At 38.1% G+C, this 20,635-nt stretch overlaps 1 protein-coding gene across 1 annotated transcript in view; it reads right to left on the reverse strand.

Annotated features, from left to right (window-relative positions):
- LOC123869949 (A-kinase anchor protein 200) overlaps positions 1 to 20,635 on the reverse strand; it is a 40,232-nt gene that overhangs the window by 2,133 nt on the left and 17,464 nt on the right. The window contains exons 2-5 of the mRNA XM_045913065.1: positions 18,309 to 18,489; positions 17,366 to 17,560; positions 16,469 to 16,591; positions 1,974 to 3,254 (exon numbers count right to left, since the gene is read on the reverse strand). Of these exons, the coding sequence (XP_045769021.1) occupies positions 1,974 to 3,254; positions 16,469 to 16,591; positions 17,366 to 17,560; positions 18,309 to 18,476 (1,767 nt within the window). The 5' untranslated portion in view covers positions 18,477 to 18,489. The remainder of the gene's footprint in view (positions 1 to 1,973; positions 3,255 to 16,468; positions 16,592 to 17,365; positions 17,561 to 18,308; positions 18,490 to 20,635) is intronic.

Consider the following 20,635-nt stretch of genomic DNA (forward strand, 5'->3'; position numbering starts at 1 on the left):
TCGGGTGAATACGCTCGTCGTGTTTTTAAAATAGGGATGATGACTACTAGTCAAATTAGCGACTTTTTATCAAACTTCAAAACGCTCGCTTAGTATGGGAGCTTGTATGAAATACACAGATGTGACGTCCATAATATTTGACGTAATTTGACGTACTTTTTTAAATAAAACGATAATTTACAAGTGTAAATTAAAAATTTATAACACCCCCGACAAGTGAAGGTTGCAGTAACTAAAAAAGAGCTGATAACTTTCAAACGGCTGAACCGATTTTCTTGGGTTATAGATAAGAATACTCTCGATCAAGCCACCATTCAAACAAAAAAAAAACTAAATTAAAATCGGTTCACTCGTTTAGGCGCTACGATGCCACAGACAGATACACAGATACACACATACACACGTCAAACTTATAACACCCCTCTTTTTGGGTCGGGGTTTAAAAATGGTTTGCTAGCTTAAAACTACCAGCGAATGTGGATTTTACGAATTTTGGAAGACCCTCTATTTAATAATTACTTAGAAATAATTTATTATTGACCTATCATCCCCATTATGACACCATGTATCGAATTTACGTCGCGTTCTGCGTAACAGTAATTTCCATCGCGCGATTATTCACGCGAGAACGCATGCAATGTATTTGCAAAGCAAGCGACACAGCAAAGCCTACGACTGAAAGTTCGGCGGTCGTAGCTGTCAGTAATTTAATGTTCGACGCACTGTCCCGATGCCACGCCAGTCTATACAATCAGTCATTCAACATCGTCTAGTCTAGACAGCTTGCGGAGTTACACGGGAAGATGGCAAAACGACTTTTATTCTTTTTATTAGTCGTGTTTCGATCAGCCCGCTTCAGCTGTTGTGAAACTTTATAAACATCGATTTCGAGGTTTCATGAGGCACTGATTATGAAAATGATGTCTATTTTCAAATCAAAGTTTGCTGTCATTTTTTTTTTTTAAATTGATATCGGCGTTGATTTGGGGTTTCTAAGGTGGTGATTGCAATACTCATTTAATTCAGCGTATCTTTAAACTGGTTACATATTATACTGTGAAGGTTATAAGTACTATGCGTCAGTTAAACCTGCGTCAAGAATTCCGGTGGTGTGCCCCGATCATAGTATGAACTCGTTATAACTGCTACTATAATATATTAAGTAATTCATCTTTTCTGGGTAATTCAACACGTCATTCACCACAACATGACTATACTACGATCACTTATCGTAGTGTGATGAACATGAATGACTCCGCGAAGTTTCGTCGCGTATTTCATGTACTGTTCGTGCGTATTTCATAAAAAGTGCGTCACACCAACCGAACACTACGACCGAAAATTAGACGATGAACTTTTAGCAATGTTATGTCCGCAAATGTGTCGCGACAGTAAGGGCCGACGCATACAGACCGACAGAGTGGAGCCTTTTGATAACAACTTAAACTCTTAAAACAGAAGCTTTATGTACTTTTGACATACAATTGAAATTGGTATACTGAAAACATAGTGAGAGTCAAGAAATCTATGCGCGCCGCTGCCGTTAAACCAAAATAAATAAAGCCTCGTCTGAGTTGTTAAAGACGTCGCGCTTCCACTTTTCAGGTGTGCGTTGAGCCTCACGAATACAAATAAAAAAAGAATTGAAATGTGAATAATTAAAAATTAAAATGTATCTTTAATGAAATTATATATTAAAGGTTGGGTGCAAGCTCGTGAACATGCAAGGGTGTCTACACTCGAAGCACATACGGGAAAGGCGAGTCGGGGCCGGGAGGGAGGAGGGACGATGGAAATCAAGCCTGAAGTATGAATATCGAAATGATCGCGTTCCGGATCTTCCAGTTAATTACAGTTCCACACATGCTGGGAAGAATGTACATCGACTAATTTTACATCGTTCAGCGGGGCGTCAAACCCTCCTTACAATAGGATACTAATCCTCTACTAGAGCTAGAGCACCGCGTATTCACCTGAGGCGCGGGCGCGTCGCCGAGCTCGCTGGGCGGCGGCGGCAGGCTCGCGTCCGACAGCGAGGGCGGCGCCGAGTCTGCCGCGTCGTCGATCGCGGGCGTCGCTTCGCCATTCGTCATCGCTTTCTCGTCTTCCAATCGCCCGTTACATTCGACGACTTCTACTGTTTGTGTAGAATCTTTCATCTTGTTTGTTTCTTTTAAATCGTCGCTCTGAATACTCTCTTTGGGCGCTTCACTATGCTCCGTCATACCGTTTTCAGAGTCAGTTTTGCTCGTAGCCAGTGCCACATCCCTTTCGATGGGCTGTAATTGTTTGTTTTCGTCGTCGTTAGCGCTATCTTTGCCGTTGTCGGTTATTACGACATTATGTTCTGGTAAGTCGTCTACGACAGTTTCGGGAGATTTTCGGTCCGCATTTATACTCTGGACTTCATTTTTAATATCGTCACTGTCATTTAAAGCTTCGATATCGTTCGAAACATTATTTTCCAGATTAATATTATCTTGTGGAATATCAATTGAAACAGTTTCTTGTACCTCAGAGTCAGTCTTGTCTTCATTAGAAATAGGAATTTCTTCGTTATTCACATCTGCGTCAGATTCGGATGTTACGATTGGTTGTTCGACTTCAGTGCTTTCAACTTCCATTACCGTTTCGGTTTCAACTATGGGATCAATACGTTGAACATCAATAGAGACGGGTTCAACTTTAATTTCTGAATTAATTTCTGGAATATCTACACGTGTTGCGTTCGAAGTAACTTCAGCAGGGTTAGCGAGCGAAGCGTCTGTCAGTTCTGGTGCCATAGTGGTAGCGGCAAAGGAAGCCACCGATGAGGGAGGAGGATTTGCGGGGAGTGGTGGAGGCGAAGGCTCTATTAAGGGAGATTTTTCAACACAAACCTCATTCTTATCAGGAATTTCAGTAGCTGGGACGGGTTCAGACTTTTCGACAGTAGTTTCCTCGGCTTTGCATGCTACAGTTTCGACAGGTTCGGCAATTTCAATTTTTGGCTCTTCTAATGGAAGTCCATTAATAGGCAATTGTTCCGGTGCAACTTCCTCCTTTGGTGATTCTGTTCTTTCGTTTTCTTTAGTGGCGTTAGTCGGCTCATCTGTGGTGGGAGTTTGTTCTGGTGGCGTCTCCGGGGAGCTGCTGCCGTTTGTGATGGGTTCAGTTACTGGAGTGTCTGGGGTTTTCTCATCTCTAGTTTCGGTTTCAGATTTATCTTCTTGGATTACTCCATTAGTTTCCTTCTCTGGACTCGTTTCAGCAACCTAAAAATTAAATATTATATATTATGCAACATAATACTGTTAGAGAACTAATAGCTTTTCTATTAACATTTATAAGGTAACGATTAGGATTTTTTGTACCTTATCGTCTGCCATAACTAGTATTGACTTTTATGATCCAGCTTTAAAGAAAGACTGAAGCAGCATCAAAGCGCGAAAGATAATATATGTTGTAACGCTCGATTGAATATCAATATTAAAGGATTAATTGTTACTCTTCAGTGGTCAGTTTAAGCATGATATTACCACACAGAGCTCTTACTGACATTGTTTCGATTAGAATAAGTCTACATATTTGAGCCTTCAGTGTATTTCAAAATTTGAAAATCATGGAATCGGCCAGATCTCCAGTGACAATTTATAATATTAATTAGGCATAACAGCTGTTAATAATGTAAAATCATTTTAACAATTTAAATACACCATTAGCTCGTAGGGCCGTAGGTTCCAGGGACGCGGAGCGGTGCGGAGACATGTTCAATAGACCAATCAGTTTATTGTTATGTGACGTGATGATTTAGTCCATCATCCATTAATCTGATTGGTTGAAGACACACGACTCCGCTCCGCTCCGCATGAGTCGAAATAGGCTTAGGCTCGCTGTCTTAAACGGAGCGGAGATCAAGCTTATGCCGTGATTTTTTTTTAAATTATTCGATAAAGAACTATTATTTGCACGGTACTATTACTGTTATTTGTTAATTTAAAGGTGCCAAAACATTTAACCAATCAACATACAAATATTATTTATCCTAATGTAAAATTATTATTATTTTTCTACAGATATAAAGATAAATAAAATTTTGTTTCTTATACTAATTTTATCTCTAACTTGCAACCACACTAGTGACTAGTGTGGCAAACATAAAAACGACACCGGCTCACAAGGCCAGCGTTGTTCACTGGAGTAGAAATAATAAATAGTATAATACTTAATATTTAGCACTTGCATTCAACATATGGAAAAGTGTATCTAGAATATTTAAATATTTCCTGATAAAAAAAACATTAAAAACCAAATTAGTAATAATTAAATTACAACACCGCGGATGACATAAATTAATAGCTAAGAGAAGGTATAATGTTAAAAATAGCTAGATATATACAAGATTTTTATATATAAACGAATCGTGTGATACGTAATACCCGACGAATTATAGGGTACCAATTACTTTACTGGATACCAATGCGACGAAATGACGTCGAAGCAGAGCACGATATGAAGGATAGGACTGGCCTCAATTATTATAATTATATTTTATCAATAGACCGAAACTAATGGAAGGGAGGCTTTTGCCCAACATTGGGAGTTGGGACACACCGGGTTTTAAATACTTAAATAAAGTATCTTTCTTATCTAAAGGAATGTCAAAAATGTTTAATCTTTTTACTATGACTAAGAACTAGGATACAACTTGGCAAATGAATCAGTCAATTACTGAATACAAATTGTTTCCGTTAAAAATATTGGTAGCCATGTCAGCCATGTGATTCACAACGAAGCGCGACCGTCCGTTGAGTTAGTAGAAAATTACGCGTACAAAGCAAAGATGACAAATATGAATTACCTACCTACTTACTAAGTGAGCTTGTTTTAACTTTTAACCGATTTACATGTTAATGAGGAAAATGTATTGCAAGCTAGCAAGTAGCATCTAGCATTAGCTAGTATTTTACTACAATATTAAATTTGAAAAATAAGTAAGTAAACGTGGAATGTGTTAACTATTAATAAGTGGTGATAGCCTACCTAGCCTTTGGAAGGTCGGGGATTCGATCCAGGGCACGCATCTCTGACTTTGCGGAGTTTTGTGCGTTTCAAGCAATTAAATATCACTTGCTGTAACGGTGAAGGAAAACATCGTGAAATATGCCTTTTCATTCTGAGAGGAGTCCCAGGCTCAGTAGTGGGCCGGCGATGGGTTGATCGTGATGACGACGTGCTAACTCGAAAGAAATATGAGGAACGCAGTTCTTACAAGACAGTTCATGTACCCTTAATTTTAAAAATTTCGAACGTAAACTCACGCCGTTGAATTTTTTACCAAGATTTTTGTTACAATACCTAGTCATATTGTTCCTCTAGTCTCAATTAATGAATCAGTTAAAAAATTGAAAGATGCGGGCTGGTGCTATGTATGTATTATATCTATATTGAAACTGTTTTGTATTCCAATTTGATGCATTAGCAGGGGAATCCTTATACAACAATAGATTACGGTGTGTCGTTCAGTACATGCATAGGAAACGAAACCGCTAGCCGAGCTCGTAGCTAGACCCAGCCAATAGTCAACTGTAAGTTTGATTGTACGTACGATTAATAATAATTTAAAAAATATTTTAAGAGATGTAGGTAGGTGTATTATGAATCTTATTATAAAAATCAATTGCCGCATGTTTGAAAGATCATCACTTCACGACCGATTCAGTTGTTTTTTTTGTGTTCGTAATTTGTCACAAGGTTTATATGGGAGATTTTTTTGGAAAATCCTCAATAAAAATGCATCCGTGCGAAGCCGGGGTGGGTCACTAGTTGAAAATAATACGAACTTTATTTTCGACTATAGAAAAATGAAAGAAAAGTTATACAAGAAGGATTTGAAGACAATCTGGACTTAATTATTATGAATTAATGCACCTGCCCACGCAGGTTAAGTATCGGGTTTTTGCTAGTTTTCATTAATATTAAATCCAAACATTCCATAACTAGGATTTCCGGTACACTGAAGTTCGTGGACTACATACCAATCCGACCGGAAAACATAATATTAGTGTAAAACGAATACAGATAAGCCTTCCGGGACCAGAATTAATATTTCACTGATAAAACATAAAAATAGTGTTTTATAGATAATGTCTTTAGTTTGCAAATATTAAATGAAATAAGAGTAGGAGGATAATATCAGTTGGTGTAGTTGTAGAAACTGACTAAAAATAAATTATATTCATTATAGGTATGTTCTACATAACAGAAATTTTAGCCTAATAAGATGACAGTCTTTACTATCTTTTGTGATTTTTTTCTGACTGGTAAGTATTAAACGGTCCACAAGGTTTGCCGTTACAGTGAACGAATAAATGGTAAAAAATCCACTTGATTTTTGTACTACCTAAGTAATTTGGTTTTTTATATTATCGGTGTTAAAGTACGTATACTTTTGTCTGCTAGAAAAATCACATTTTTTTAGCAAGAGTAGATATATCCGTATTAAATGACTTTCACAGGCAAGCTGAGCATTGATCTGGGCTACTTTTCATTTCGGCTAATCAAAATGTTCCTACTAGGTATATTTTAAAAACCTAATATCACGCTAGGTCGCGGCCAAGAGCTATTGCAGCATATCTGCCGTATAATTATGATACATTACAATTTGTTTATAGGATGAAACTGTTAATTGCATTCGGTAGCACCCCACTGTTGAACAAAGGTCGAAACGATGAACGCAACCATTGTCCGAAACGAACAACAATATGCACAATACGGCTAACATCCGAGGCGCACGCACAGGAAGCGGCTACCTGGTATTGTTTAACAGATTCACGTACATAAATATAATGACTTTTTCGTCACTAAGGTCGAGCGCACATGGCAGACGGAACATTATATTCCGTGTCAGAGGGCATACGCCTGCAGACACTAGAAGACGACGAAGTTTTTTAAAATCCAATGAAACTCGGGATCGGAGTCCTCTATATCCGTATGGATGCAAGCTGTGCATAACGCCCGCGACGTCATACACGTGGCTTTCTTTAATCCCGCAGGGAAAACTTTGATTTTCCGGGACAAAATTAGCCTGTCTGTCTCCGAGAGAATCGGTGCCTTTCTTCAAAATCGGTTAAACCATAAAATGGTTTTGAAGAAAGGCCATTTTGATGGGCCATAAAAATCAAGAATACCGACAGATACACTTGCGCATTTATAATTAGTATGGAAGAATGGATTAAGGGCTCTCAATACCGCGATGCGAATGCGCCACGCGTACAACAGTGCTACGCAATTTCGCGCAACAAAGCGTCTTGTTGCTCGAAAATTGTCTTGCAACGCCAATCTACGTTACAAGCGTTGATCTCGCTCGCAAGTTTTGAGCATGCAACGCGACGACGACGTCGTCGCTTCGCGATTTTAGCTCCAAAAAGAAGACGATCATCAAACTTCCCCAATGAACTCGTGAATACGCAATAGTTTCAGATTAGTAGTTTTCTATGCCATTACCAAGTCTGCGAGTATAAGTTTGTAAAAGACTTAAGTTTTATATTATTCCACTATTTGCTCACACCGTGTCGGTCATTATCATGCTGCGCGTTGTTATTTAACTCTGAATTTATAACGGTACTAGAATAATGTTTACAAACAACTTGTAGGTACGCACTCTCTAGTGCAATTAAGGTTACACTTCATACGCGCTTCTTTTATTTTCTATTTTTATTCAGATACAGGTTAGCCCTTGACTGCAATCTCACCTGGTGGTAAGTGACGATGCAGTCTAACATGGAAATGGGCTAACCTGGAAGGGGTATCGCAGTTTTCATTAAACCTATATGTAGATACTCCATTGGTTCTAAATACAAACGTATTACTTGTATTTTTGTATTATTTGTAGCTTTAGATATAAAAGTAAACCAATTAGGAAAATTATATTTACATTATTTAATTATTTTTGATAGTAATGACCTTACACTTTACTAATTTGTTTTAGGAAGGCCCTTTCTCGAGAATGCGCTCAGGCCATACGCGATGTGTCAGCGCTTCTGCTTTAGACTATTTAAACATAATATAGATGAAAATTGATTTTAGTAGTGTCTTTTGAACACCTACAAGTAACAACTAGGTACCCAATGTTTATACGCAAGTAAAAAAAGAGCTAATATTTCAATCGTCAAATAACGTTAACCTTTGAGAAATAATAATATTACTGTTGATAACAGGATTTGTACTTTGTATAGTAAAAAAGTGTGAAAACATGAACATTCCTAAAACGTGTAAAAACTAATTTATATCATAGCGAAATGTGTGGATTATAGCGAAAGTATTTTCGAAAATCTTTGTTATGTTTTTCATTTAACTATTAAGATTACAAAGTAGAACGCCTCAAAGTGAGTTTCACTTCGATATAAACTGAAGGTCTTTTAAAAACATTTAGCATTTTAATCGACTACAACTAATAAAACGCTAATTACTTACTCTACCGCTGAATTACGATAATATTATCGGTAGCAAAGTCAAACAGAGTTTCTGTTTTATTCAGTTACGAACTTTGGGCTGAAAAATTATCTGCCTCAAAAACGATAAGAAAACTGTTTTTCGTCTTTCAAGAAATACGGACCTACGTGTGAAACCATAACATCATACTCGTAGCTGCAATGTGAGGTTTTTTTCTGTAACTAATATTAAACTACCTAACCTAACCAACGTATATGAATGTAAATAAAAAGAGATTGCTCCAACCTGTTGGCATAGACTTAGTGCTAATGAGGAACGACTGAAGACAAACTGTTGGACGTACTCTGCGGCATACAAGAGTGAACTAGAGCGAGCGAACTCTTCGGTTTGATCCTGAATCGACCATATTATTATTGCTATGGGTATGCGGACGTGAAATCAAAGAAAGATTCATAGGCTCATGGTCATGATGATGAACCCATCGCCGGCTTACTACAGAGCACGGGTCTCGTCTCAGTATGAGAAGGGTTTGGCTCGTGGTTTCCACCACACTAGCCAAGTGCGGATCGGCAGACTTCACCTACTTTTGAGAACATTATGGAGAAGTCGCAGATACTCGTAAGTATGCAGGTTTCCCTCACGATGTTTTCCTTCACCGTTAAAGCGAAGGTACAAAACTTCGTAGGCTACCCAGCTTCAAATGAAGGAACATACTCGTATTTTGACGCCTGCCAGTAACGTTGAAGCCTCAACGTTTTGTTACAAGTTCCCTAACCGTTTTGAACTGTGGTGGTACGGAGGATAACATGATTCCACGCTTACTGACTTGACTAAAGCATCTAGGCCACATTACCCTCCATGGTCGATATGGAATGCAAGGTTGCTGACACATATTGTTCTTTCCGTCGCTTACTAACGACGAACAAAGGTTTTTGCTAATTTCAATAGTTCACGTTCCAAATGAGCGTACATTTATCCGATAACGGTAAACAGCCGGTGAATCAGCAACGCCGTAATACAATGGAAGACTCATAATAGCAGCGATTTTACGCTCACTACAAATCATAATAGCCACGGTATTTTTAAGTTCACTACTTACAAAATACTTAGGACCAAACGATAAGCTAATTAATTATTATTACAGGTAAACACCGCACGCAAATAAAGATCGTCAAGTTAGGTATGTCTAAGTAAGGTATTGTCTATCTTATTATTATATCTTGTCATTTTATAATTTTTATATAAAACTAATGGACTTATTTTGATACAACTTTGCATTGATAGCGCATAACTGCTTTAGCAGTTTTTATATAAACTTTAGGGTAAGCGATCACCAGGAACGCGATGCAGTCGAGCTGCAGTTTTGTAAAATTTAATTTTGTCGTTTTTCTCGGCGAGACGTCCCGAATCCTAAGATTAGACTTTTCTTAAACATTGTTGGCAGAGTTTTAATTGTAGAGTAATTGATAGCTGTTGGTGTCGCCGTTAGGAATGCAGTGTTACAAATGGTTTTAATGAACGTCAATTATTTTGGTACATGTAGATACGCGGTACGTACACATAAGGCTAAGGCAAGGCACTATGTGCTGGAAGTTAGAAATGATATTTATTCTTCGCATTATATTAACGACATAAGTGGTCGCATTGCAGACGGCATCGTGTGACCGGCGGGCGGGTGTAATTTGCATGGGCAATAAATAACGGAGGAGATAGCAGTAGCATCTCGGCCGGTTCAGGCGCACTATCATAATATAACTCATAGTCCGAGCTCGCTATCAGAGGTTGTCGCCCCGTCTTGGCACCGATTACACCAATCGCTCCCAATACGTATCCAGTTACCTTCACTTCGCGAACACCACTGTCCACTACCTATTTTGTTGTAAAAAACGTCGCACAATCAGCAAAATGCTTATCCCGTTGACCATTTCAATTAGTTCAGTGTAATTGTAATTTTTTGTTTCTGTCAAGAACTATAATCATGTTTTTAAATTATAATTTAGAAATATTGGCAAAAATAAGGACTCATTTTTTTTTATCAATATCCTTTTATCACATATTCGTCTTAATGCTTAACATGAAGACGAATATTTACAATAATTTCTATAATAACTGTATGAATCAGCCATTACAGAGTTCTAACAATTTCTTCTATGACGATAATATGCCTCTTTTTTATCGGCGTAAAGATAACATACTAAGGAGTATCTAAAGGAAAGGAATTTGTGAGTCAATTAATATTGTACACATTGTTTTCGGGTGAGACATCTCAAAAAGATCACTCACCATTCATAGCTCATCTATTATGATATTATATCCAAGTACATAAAATATGTCTACCATACACAATGCATACTATCTATATGTACTATTTCTTTACTATAAACCTATCCATAACCTACTCTATTTTCATCCGTTAACTCATAAGTAAATCTTGAATCTTGATTTATAATGCAGTACTACGGAGCGGTTAATGCGTAAAATTTTCACAGTCGGATGAGTAACAAAAGTTGTTAAGTCCATGCAAGTGAAACTGCGGTCGGTCGAGTTTATCTTCACTTTTATTTACGCAATTATCCTCAACGGTTGCCATACGCACATGATACAACCTTTAACGAGGTAAACAAGGGAAAATTGCAACAGTTTTAAAATAAGAGATAGAGAATGAAACTCGTAATATTATGAGTAGAAAAATCACAATAATATCACGTATACTAATAAACATACTATGGTATTGTCTTCAATGCATATTTAGATTTTAAAATACCTCACTCAGTTTGGAACAAATTACTTAAATAATTCTGGAATTCATGATCGAATTCACGTATTGAATGGAGTTCATACTTATATTATAAATACTTAAGATGTGTGTTCGTTTGCATGTCTGCTAGCTTTTCACGAACCATCCATTTAACCGATTTTAACAAAATTAGTTAGAAATAGGTTCATTTGGCCATTCAAAATGGTTAACGCCCAGTGGCTTTTTTGTCTTTGTCGTATAAGATTACGAGTCGTACAGTACGTAACAGAGAGAGCCCTATCCTATGGTAACTTTTCTCTTACTAATATTATAAACGCGAAAGTTTGTATGTATGTATGGATGGATGAATGTTTCTTACTCTTTCACGCAAAAACTACTAGACGGATTTGGCTGAAATTTGGAATGGAGATAGATTATACCCTGTATTAACACATAGGCTACTTTTATCCCGGAAAACAAATGAGTTCCTACGAGATTTCTAAAAACATATATCCACGGGAACGAAGTCGCGGGCATCAGCCAGTAGTAAATAAAATAACACTATATAAAAGTTTTTATATGCATTAAGCACAATAACAATTTTCCTAATGCCTCCCGTTCTCACAAGAACGCCTGGTCATAATAAAATCAACAATAGTGTGATAGTGTCAGAAGGAAACTGAATCCTTCCTTGTTATGTCAAAGCTCTATTCAAACTTCGTATTATGAAAATACGACAGATGAGCTCGCGCGGACAGTGGCTGTCGGCCATTCGGTAAACATGCAATATGAACTCTTACAGCTCTTCGAGTTACTTTGCCGGTAGCAAGTTTTGATACATGTATTCGTTACAAATACAAGCACACCATTGTCTACACTCCACACGATGCTATAAGTGCTATAACCACCAACTCGATATTAAACTGGTTCCATTTATAGATACCAAGCTGTTATTTTTTGTCCGCCACCTTTAGGCATTGGATATCACAAAGAATACCAAATGACGTTAGTTTGGAATGTTTAAAGCAATAAGTACTTATTTTGTTAGACCCCTCAATATCGTACCGCACCTCTAGAGGTCTAAAACTGTTTCAACTCAAAAACCTTGCCTTTTGAAAAAACTTAGTTTCTGATCCCTGACTCGGCTTTCTGTAAGGAAAAAGCACTAAAACCCGACTACTACTCGCGAACTGCCGATAGATAGCGATAGATACAGTTTTTCTGTCGCCCGGTGTATTTTAACAATGTAATATATTTATATTTATGAACTCAGAATTTTTTCTTCTTTCTTTTGATATCTCACTCGATACAATAGCAAAAAAAAAATTCGAAGATACCACTTTTTTGGATGTAACATCCTTCAGGTCGATTTTTTTCGTATAAAATGTATCCTATGTCACCCGTATCATAACAACGAATCGATTGACACTTCCTTTATCAAAATCAGCGTAGTAGTTTAGGCGCCATGGGAACACACATAAATACAAACCTACAAACATCCCCTACATACATAAACTGCTAAAATTATTTCCTTCTATCCCTTTCTTTGCTGTAGTCGGGTAAAAAACTATTTGGCTATGTTTTATATAATTTTCAAAGCAAAATAGTTCCATCTAAATCTTTCTTAAAGATTTTAATATCATCTTTAGATTATTTAGTTAAACAGTTTTTCCTGGTTTCTTGAAAAAAGTGTTTTTGAGTTGATACAGTTTTGATCTAGGGATGCGACATTATTTGGCAGTATACAATACAGGTAATAAAATAACATCAAATTAAGAAATAAATCGGGTAATGTCCAACGAGTTAGTGGAAAGGGGAAGTGGTCTGCGAGTGCAGCGGACGCGCATTGCGACTGGCGAGGAGCGGCCTTCGGTACCGCGCCCACGGCAGGCCTCGGAAACCTGCCCCCGGACTGCTAATTTTATTTTGCACGCAAACAAGTTTTAATGCAAAGCAAGGAACCCATTTGCTTCAGACGACCAGGCCATTTGATTTGAGTCAAGTTAATACTTGAAACAAGTTAAAAGTTAGTATACGTACGAGGTTATGCGACATTATTCTAGTCTAAATTACTTAATGGAATGTAACAGATACGACTGAACAAAAATAAATCTATACTATGGATTTGGACAGCAACGGAAAAACGTCAGGAATATGAACAGTAATAACGTGCTCAATGTGTCACGCCGATGCTAAGTGATTGCGCTTCGCTAAGTTCAGCGAGACGAAAATGGGTTATTGTTTGAGCGTGGCCAAAGCTCGTGGTGGGAGATGAGTGCTAACGACCGTCGACACGTGGTGCGCACAGACATAAACACAAACGTCTTTACCACATTACGATACTGCGATGTTAAGGGGACGCAGTATGCTCGATCGAAATTGCCGGCGCACGTGGGTAATCGGTTTCCTATTTCACCTAACATTGTGTGAGCAAAAGATCCCCGGAATAAAGATGCGCCGGCTGGCCCTTCCCTCCACCATCCATCGGAGACGAATGTTTTGGTAGTGAGGCACGATGATTTTCACCGAAATCAAGCGCGCGAAAAGGGTTAACAGTCGTTTGGGATAAGCATTTTTGAGAAAAAAAACTACTAAATTTATGTCTGCAATATAAAGTTATTTCAACTAATGAATAAATTAACTATGTCTAATGTTAAATTGTTTTAGAACTTTCATACACCTAGTGTTATTTTATTTATGCACCAAGTAGTCACGTTAAAATAGGAATCAATCGAGGCCCATAACTTTAAAATCAATATTTTTTCCAATGAAAACATTTATCAATAAACCTAGATAATGACGAGACAAATCGATATAATACTTAGTTTTGAGCTTATAATATCAAATAATGTAGTAATCATTAATTGTATGAAGAAAGCTCCGGAATGCGTCACCTTAAGAACCAAATACACCCCATCATTCGTAGTGCGTTCCAAACAAACGTAGTTGGTTCTCATGTAAATACTAATCAAACTCTATGAAATTTTGAGGATACGTAATATCTGTCTGCTTGTGTTTTTCCAGATTTTCAAAGTTACACGGTCTCAAGAATTTACATACAAATCTTGAATCCTGTGTAACTTTACCAGTTTTTTTAACGCAAATCTAGCAAACCATAGACATTTAGGTATTAGTTAGAACGTGTCTACAAAATTACATCAAAGATTGGTTAATATTTAAATGAAAAGCAAACCATGTTTGTAATTTGGTATGTAGCGAGTGACGGAGGGACCGCCCGCCGATAGGGCTTATTATTGTTTCAAAACAGAAAAATATACACATATCAGGAAAGCTGTACTCACAAATCTTTATGATTCAGCGGGTGTTTATGAAAGTTTCCAAAATAACTTTGTACCAGACCAGACAACATACCTTCAAACTTATTACGTGTCTGAAATTTTAAGCTCATACACGTCAAATAAGTAACTGGCTGCGGAAGTGCAAGCTTGGCTTTTTAGTTGTAGGCTTAAAAGTTGATGCCCGCGACTTCGCCTACGTGGATTTAAGTTTTTTAAAACCCCCTGTAAGAACTCTGATTTTCCGGGATAAAAAGTAGCCTATATCGCCTATCTAGACGGCCTCGTCGAACCTCTGCATGTAATAATCATAATCCTTAGTGTTATTCACATCGACTATGAATTAAATGTTCCAAGAAGCATAAGAGCGCGGGTTTCGAGTCGTGCTTCGGTATGCGCGGGGCTGGTCGTCGCTCGTCATCAATGAATAAGTACCGGCAATGGCACGATACGTCGATATCGCCGGCAGACAATGCCGGCTCACGTTTGATTAGCGCGGATATAGCACCACTTTGAATTATAATGCGCATTGTTCATCGCGGCGCCCCGCTCCGGGTGCAATGCACTACGTCGCAATAGTTTCTTGTCATAGAAATCGGTGGTTTTCCACCCGGTCAGCCGCAACCCGCAAGGTTACATAACAGACCTTTCTTATAACAATGTTCATATTACTATATCTAATTCCTTATTCCAACAAGTTCATATGGATACAACTTTGAAATTGTGGTAATAGCGTGATTTTGGTTAACCACAAATCTTCCACATTGAGAAGAGTAAAAGAATATAATATTCTTTGCCGCGTGAAACATTATAAAACAATTATTTTAAAGAATTTAGACTTGTTAATGGACTAAAGTTTAGGGGTTTGGGTACAAATTGTAGCAAAATTCATATCCCTTTTTTCATTTTAATATGTAGGTATAGCAAAGACGAATTTAGTTTTCATTTTAATCCTGTCCAAAAAAAAACTTCTTCCAATATGTTCAACAAATATGCGAATACTAATAATAATGTATTTTTATAGGTACTTATGGGATTGAAAATGGAAACATTGTGCTGCTAAGTCAGAGTTCTTAAAAAAGACCCTTTATTTTTGACAACACAAGCTTTGAACAGAACAGTTAGTTTATACGATCGTTTTGGCACCTTTCGTTATAAAACTAAGTTAGCAGTTGATTTCACATCGCCTTCAAGTTTCTCCCAGCGGGGTCGATGACTCGAATAATTAACCAAACAATTTTAAGATTCAATTGCGGCCATATGTTAACAAATGTAGTACATATAACATCAATGTATAAAGTATAAACAGAGTTAGCGGGACGAAAGTAGGCCAAGTCTCTACACACAATAATGGATGGTTGGAGCCGCGAGGGCGCAGGCGAATGTACATCGCGCATTGTGAAGTGACCGCGCTGATGGAATACGAATAAGATGTAGTACGAAGTAGAAAGTTATATTGATTATAACATGGTTATTGCAACTCACTGCCATAAAATAGACCTTTCACTGATATTTTCAGCTGCATCTTGTGAAGATTAATAACGCAAAAACGTTTTTAATAGTGTGTCTGTTAATGTTTCACTTACTTAGAAAAAGACAAACTTTGTTCTTACAAACGGTGTATAATAAAAGGGGTTATCAATCTCCCAAATTCAAATCAGCATTCATTTTATGACCGTTATAAACTAGAATTTGTCATAAAAGAAGTAATTTAATTTTCCCTTATTTTAGGGCTGCTGGAAGAAATCTCTCAAGTAGAGATAAGTTGTTCTTTGTGCACGACTTTTTACTGTTTTAGTTTAAAGTTACATGAATGAATAAATAAGTCACCAAAATAGCTCGTTATTTATACGCGAAGACCATCCAGTAATGCGTCAGCAGGTATTTTGACATATTTGAAATATTCGGAAACATGTCTCGTGAAGCTAACTTTCTAGGCTGGACAAGTCGAGCGTTAATATCTCGCGGGTTTCGCAAGCTACACGAAGCTAGCCGTACTCACCTCCTCGGGCACTTTCTCCGGCTCTCCGTTCGTTTTGGCCTCTTCTTCCTTTTGTTTTTTCTCCTGTTTGGGTTTGTCTTTTCTACTAAAACTGATCGACCTCAGTGACCATTTCTTCTTGACCTGTGCAGGACGTGCAAGCGGTTACTATACATCTACCAGCTCGCATGCATGCGTCGACAGTTTAGCGCGTTGCGTTGCCATACGACACGATCGAGGGTGCCTGCACACGGGCAGCTTGAGCAGTTCCACAACTTGCATGGACCAGTCACTGTCAACTGTCCGAGCAATAATTATCTACTGCTTGAGCAATCGCAGTTGACATTTCAACTACAGTTGCAATATGGAAATTGAATATCTGCGTCGACAGCTAGAGAAGTCGAGAGGTCTTGTAACTGCTCGACAACGGAATGTCAACTTGCTGCTAACTGCTTGATTGAATTTGCGTATATGACAATGAAAAGATTGCAGTTCGCTTTGTCGTCGCCGTTTGAAACAGTCAGTCATGATTGCTTCAAGCTGCCCGCGTGGTCTCACTAACGAAATAGCATTGAACTAATTCCGAAGATTAATGTGAGGATAAATATAAGCACGTGCTATGAGCTGGACGTAAATTAAAATCCATTAAAATGTACGTTAAACTGAACCGTGAAGCAGAACGCGTTTCGTTTTAGGTTTAAACTGAATAATTGCCAATTCAACTAAAATTGATTAATAACGAATTGCTGCAAGAATTCGTACAATAGGGTTTTTACAATTGATGCTTATACAAACTAAGCTACTGTAAATAATTGTGATCTGTAAATACTGGGAACTGATACTCGTATAGTTTTCTTGTGGTCCAATACACATAAGATTGACAGTTTACAAATAAAAAGGTTAGGCAGCTTTTCTTACCTTTTCTTTCTTGGGTTTCTTGGTGTCCTCTGGGGAAGGTGTGGACTCTCCACTGTCTGCCTTCAGTTCGCTATCGCCGTTCGTTATGACGGAAGATTCTTTCTCTTTTTCTTCTTCCTGTTCTTTGCCTTCCTTCTCTGTGGTAGCATCCTTTTCATTCTCTGGCGTGCCGCTGTCTAGTTCTTTTACTTTTTCCTATACCATTTATTCAATATTAATATTTCTTATTGATTTTCAAGTCATTGTAGAATCCTAAGCCTATGTAAGAAGCCTTCAATACAGGATACGATGACGCATCCGGCATATCTTCGTTAACATTCCGACATATTCTTAAATGGAGAGCACAACATTCCATCAATGCTGCAATCGCATAACGAAGCTACATACAGTCTGGTACTATCTAATACAAATATTATAGTTACATGAAATGTAAGGGACCCCTTATCAGTGTTATTTTTAGTCATGATAACAAATAAGCAGTAATAACTTCGACAGGCTAGTGTGACATCGAATGCGGGTCCGTTGTTGAACCAATTGTCTATTGTTGGATTCCCAATAAGGAATTGTGCCTTATATTCCCTTAATACGAAATTTCATTCAAATATTTTTTTAGTTTATAACTAAATCATGTAGCACATGTAATAAACTTTCATGGGTTATTTCCTATGGCTTGACTCATGAGTCTCTTAAAATTCTAGTAACCTTAAAATAATAAAAATAATAAAGATACTTACTCGATGTAGCAATACTCGTGCCGAGGAGTTCCTATGAAGGAAATCCAAAGTCCTCACCTCGCCCGCGGCGCTCTCCGCCTACTTGCCGCTGATGCTCACCCTTATGCACTATGTTGAGCGCATCGGCGAGCTACCCCATGTGGCCCTCGCCTCCCGCTACCACCGCTATCTCCCGCGCTCTGCTGCTGCAGGCATCACGGTCGACTCACCGCTGTGTCGTGTATGTGCGCGTCGCCATTGAGCTGCGGCTTGAGCGCGTCAGCGTCGGCGAGCTGTTCCACGCGACCCTCGCCGCCCGCGCCCGCCGCCACCTCGCCCGCGCTCTCCGCCTCCTTGCCACTGATGTCCACCGAGCGCTTGCTCTGCTTGGCACCCATACTAGCTTCTAGCCTATCACATCACACAAAATAAAATGAGCCATGACATACATTGGTCTCAACTTTTAGATCAAGTTGCTTAATATTATTGTTCCTAAGTACTACTTAATATTTACTGACCACTGTCGATTGGTCGCCGGCGAACGACGCATTCTTTAGCTAAAAGTCTCGTGTACTTTCGATGACAGAAAAAAATGATCGAAGGCGCGATACGTGGTCGCCGGTCACCCTGCGGCGTTTTGGCGACACACCTGCAGTGCAGTGGTGACTCACAAGCAACTTCCAAATTGCCACGAGCACACACTGACAACTCGTTCCAGTCGGAAAAATATGAGATAATGAGAATTTGTAGGGAGTTAAGAAGGCACTCGGGAACATGCGAGCAAGTACCGGGGATCTTCCTGCGATTCGGGCCGTATAACCGAGAGGTTGGTGGGCCGATGGAAGGTGGGGGGTTGGTCGCCGGCAACGAATTAACAGTGCATTACAATACTAATCATATTACATGTATATTATTATTTAATTCGTAAAATTTTATAGTAATCGTTACGCGTCTAAGGCTGAGATCTTTAGAGTCTGACTTTGGTCAGACTTTAGACATTGATAAAACAAGACAGCGTTATAGCGCTGCCATAAATCTGTCTCGTTTTAACTGAAACTTAAGTCTAAGCAAAGTCAAAGTGCGTTCTCTAGATTTCAACCTTAGCATGAATTATATTTACTAGCCTTGTTTGGTAGAAATCCGCCTCTGTCTCCTTATAGATTATGTCAGGGCGGAACTAACCGTAACTGATGGAATATGTGACACATCGATTACTGTTACGTTCCGCCATCACAGCGCATATCGTTCTGAACTGTTTAAGCAGTACGGATATAGGTTCGTAATGTCACGGAGAATGCTGTTTTTGTCTAAGCTAATGCGTACAAGTATGTTTCCGGCCTAATACTGAATAATGATTCTTTTGCAAACTTAAGAAATAAACAACATTGAACTCGAGTTTACCATTGCACATTGAAAACAAAATATTTGTTCGGCTAATCGTCTATAACCGGCTAAACTATCGAAGATAAGTTCGCAATCGGCAGCGATTATATTTATATTTTCACGGCATTATAGCACTATTTTTTCACGGCCACTTTTTAACAACCGCCAGCGTAATAATTATATCTTGTACATTCATGATCGAAGTAGTAAATTTACGAATGTAGAACAAACTTGGCAATATTCTCGAGATTACGATAGACAAGACAAAAGCAAAAAGGCTAACGATGCTGCTTTTAGATGCGTGAATAGGTCAGGGTGCCGGGAACCAGCTACAAATAAATGTTGCCGACCAAAATAGCAACAAGATGCACCGCTCCCCCGTCGTAGCTGCCTACTACTGCACATTTCTACACAGGGTTCATCTCACACTAGAGAGTAGAGACACTACTTATTGACGACGCGCGGCGTAGATCAATAAAGAATATAAAATAAGAATTTATACATATAAAAGAAAGCGAGTTAATATAACGTGTTAATAAAAATTAAATTAAAAATTTAAAAAACCCCCGACACATAAACCTCTAAAAAGTAAAAAAATAATAGGTAAGTATGTATGGGCCCTTTAAGAATAGTATAAATAGTAAAGTTTTTATCCAAGCGCTCGTTGCGCCAGGGGACCGCTACCTATCATAAACTATGAAAGTCATCTGTTGTAGAAAGAATAGTCTTTAGCGGTCCCCCGACGCAACGGACGCTTGGATAAAAACTTTACTATTTATACTATTCTTAAAGGGCCCATACATACTTACCTATTATTTTTTTACTTTTTAGAGGTTTATGTGTCGGGGGTTTTTTAAATTTTTAATTTAATTTTTATTTCACGCTTTTTAAACTTTTATTCATAAATTACCGTTTATTTGTGCCATTCTAAAACCCAATTTCTATAATAATATAAATCCAATAAGGCAGCTAATATCTCTTCAAAAGTAACATCAATGTTATGTTAATTATACGTTCCATGAAATATTTTTGACCGAACATCACTAAATCAAGAATTATCTGAATGACTCACATAGTTTAACATGACCAAAACGAAATATCTGTTTCTAACATGTCGTTGCTTTAAAAATGTACCCATTTTACGTAGTCGTATAATAAATAGTTCGCTTTTCAA

The sequence above is a fragment of the Maniola jurtina genome, chromosome 11, assembly GCF_905333055.1.
Source record: "Maniola jurtina chromosome 11, ilManJurt1.1, whole genome shotgun sequence".
Classification (NCBI taxonomy): domain Eukaryota; kingdom Metazoa; phylum Arthropoda; class Insecta; order Lepidoptera; family Nymphalidae; genus Maniola; species Maniola jurtina.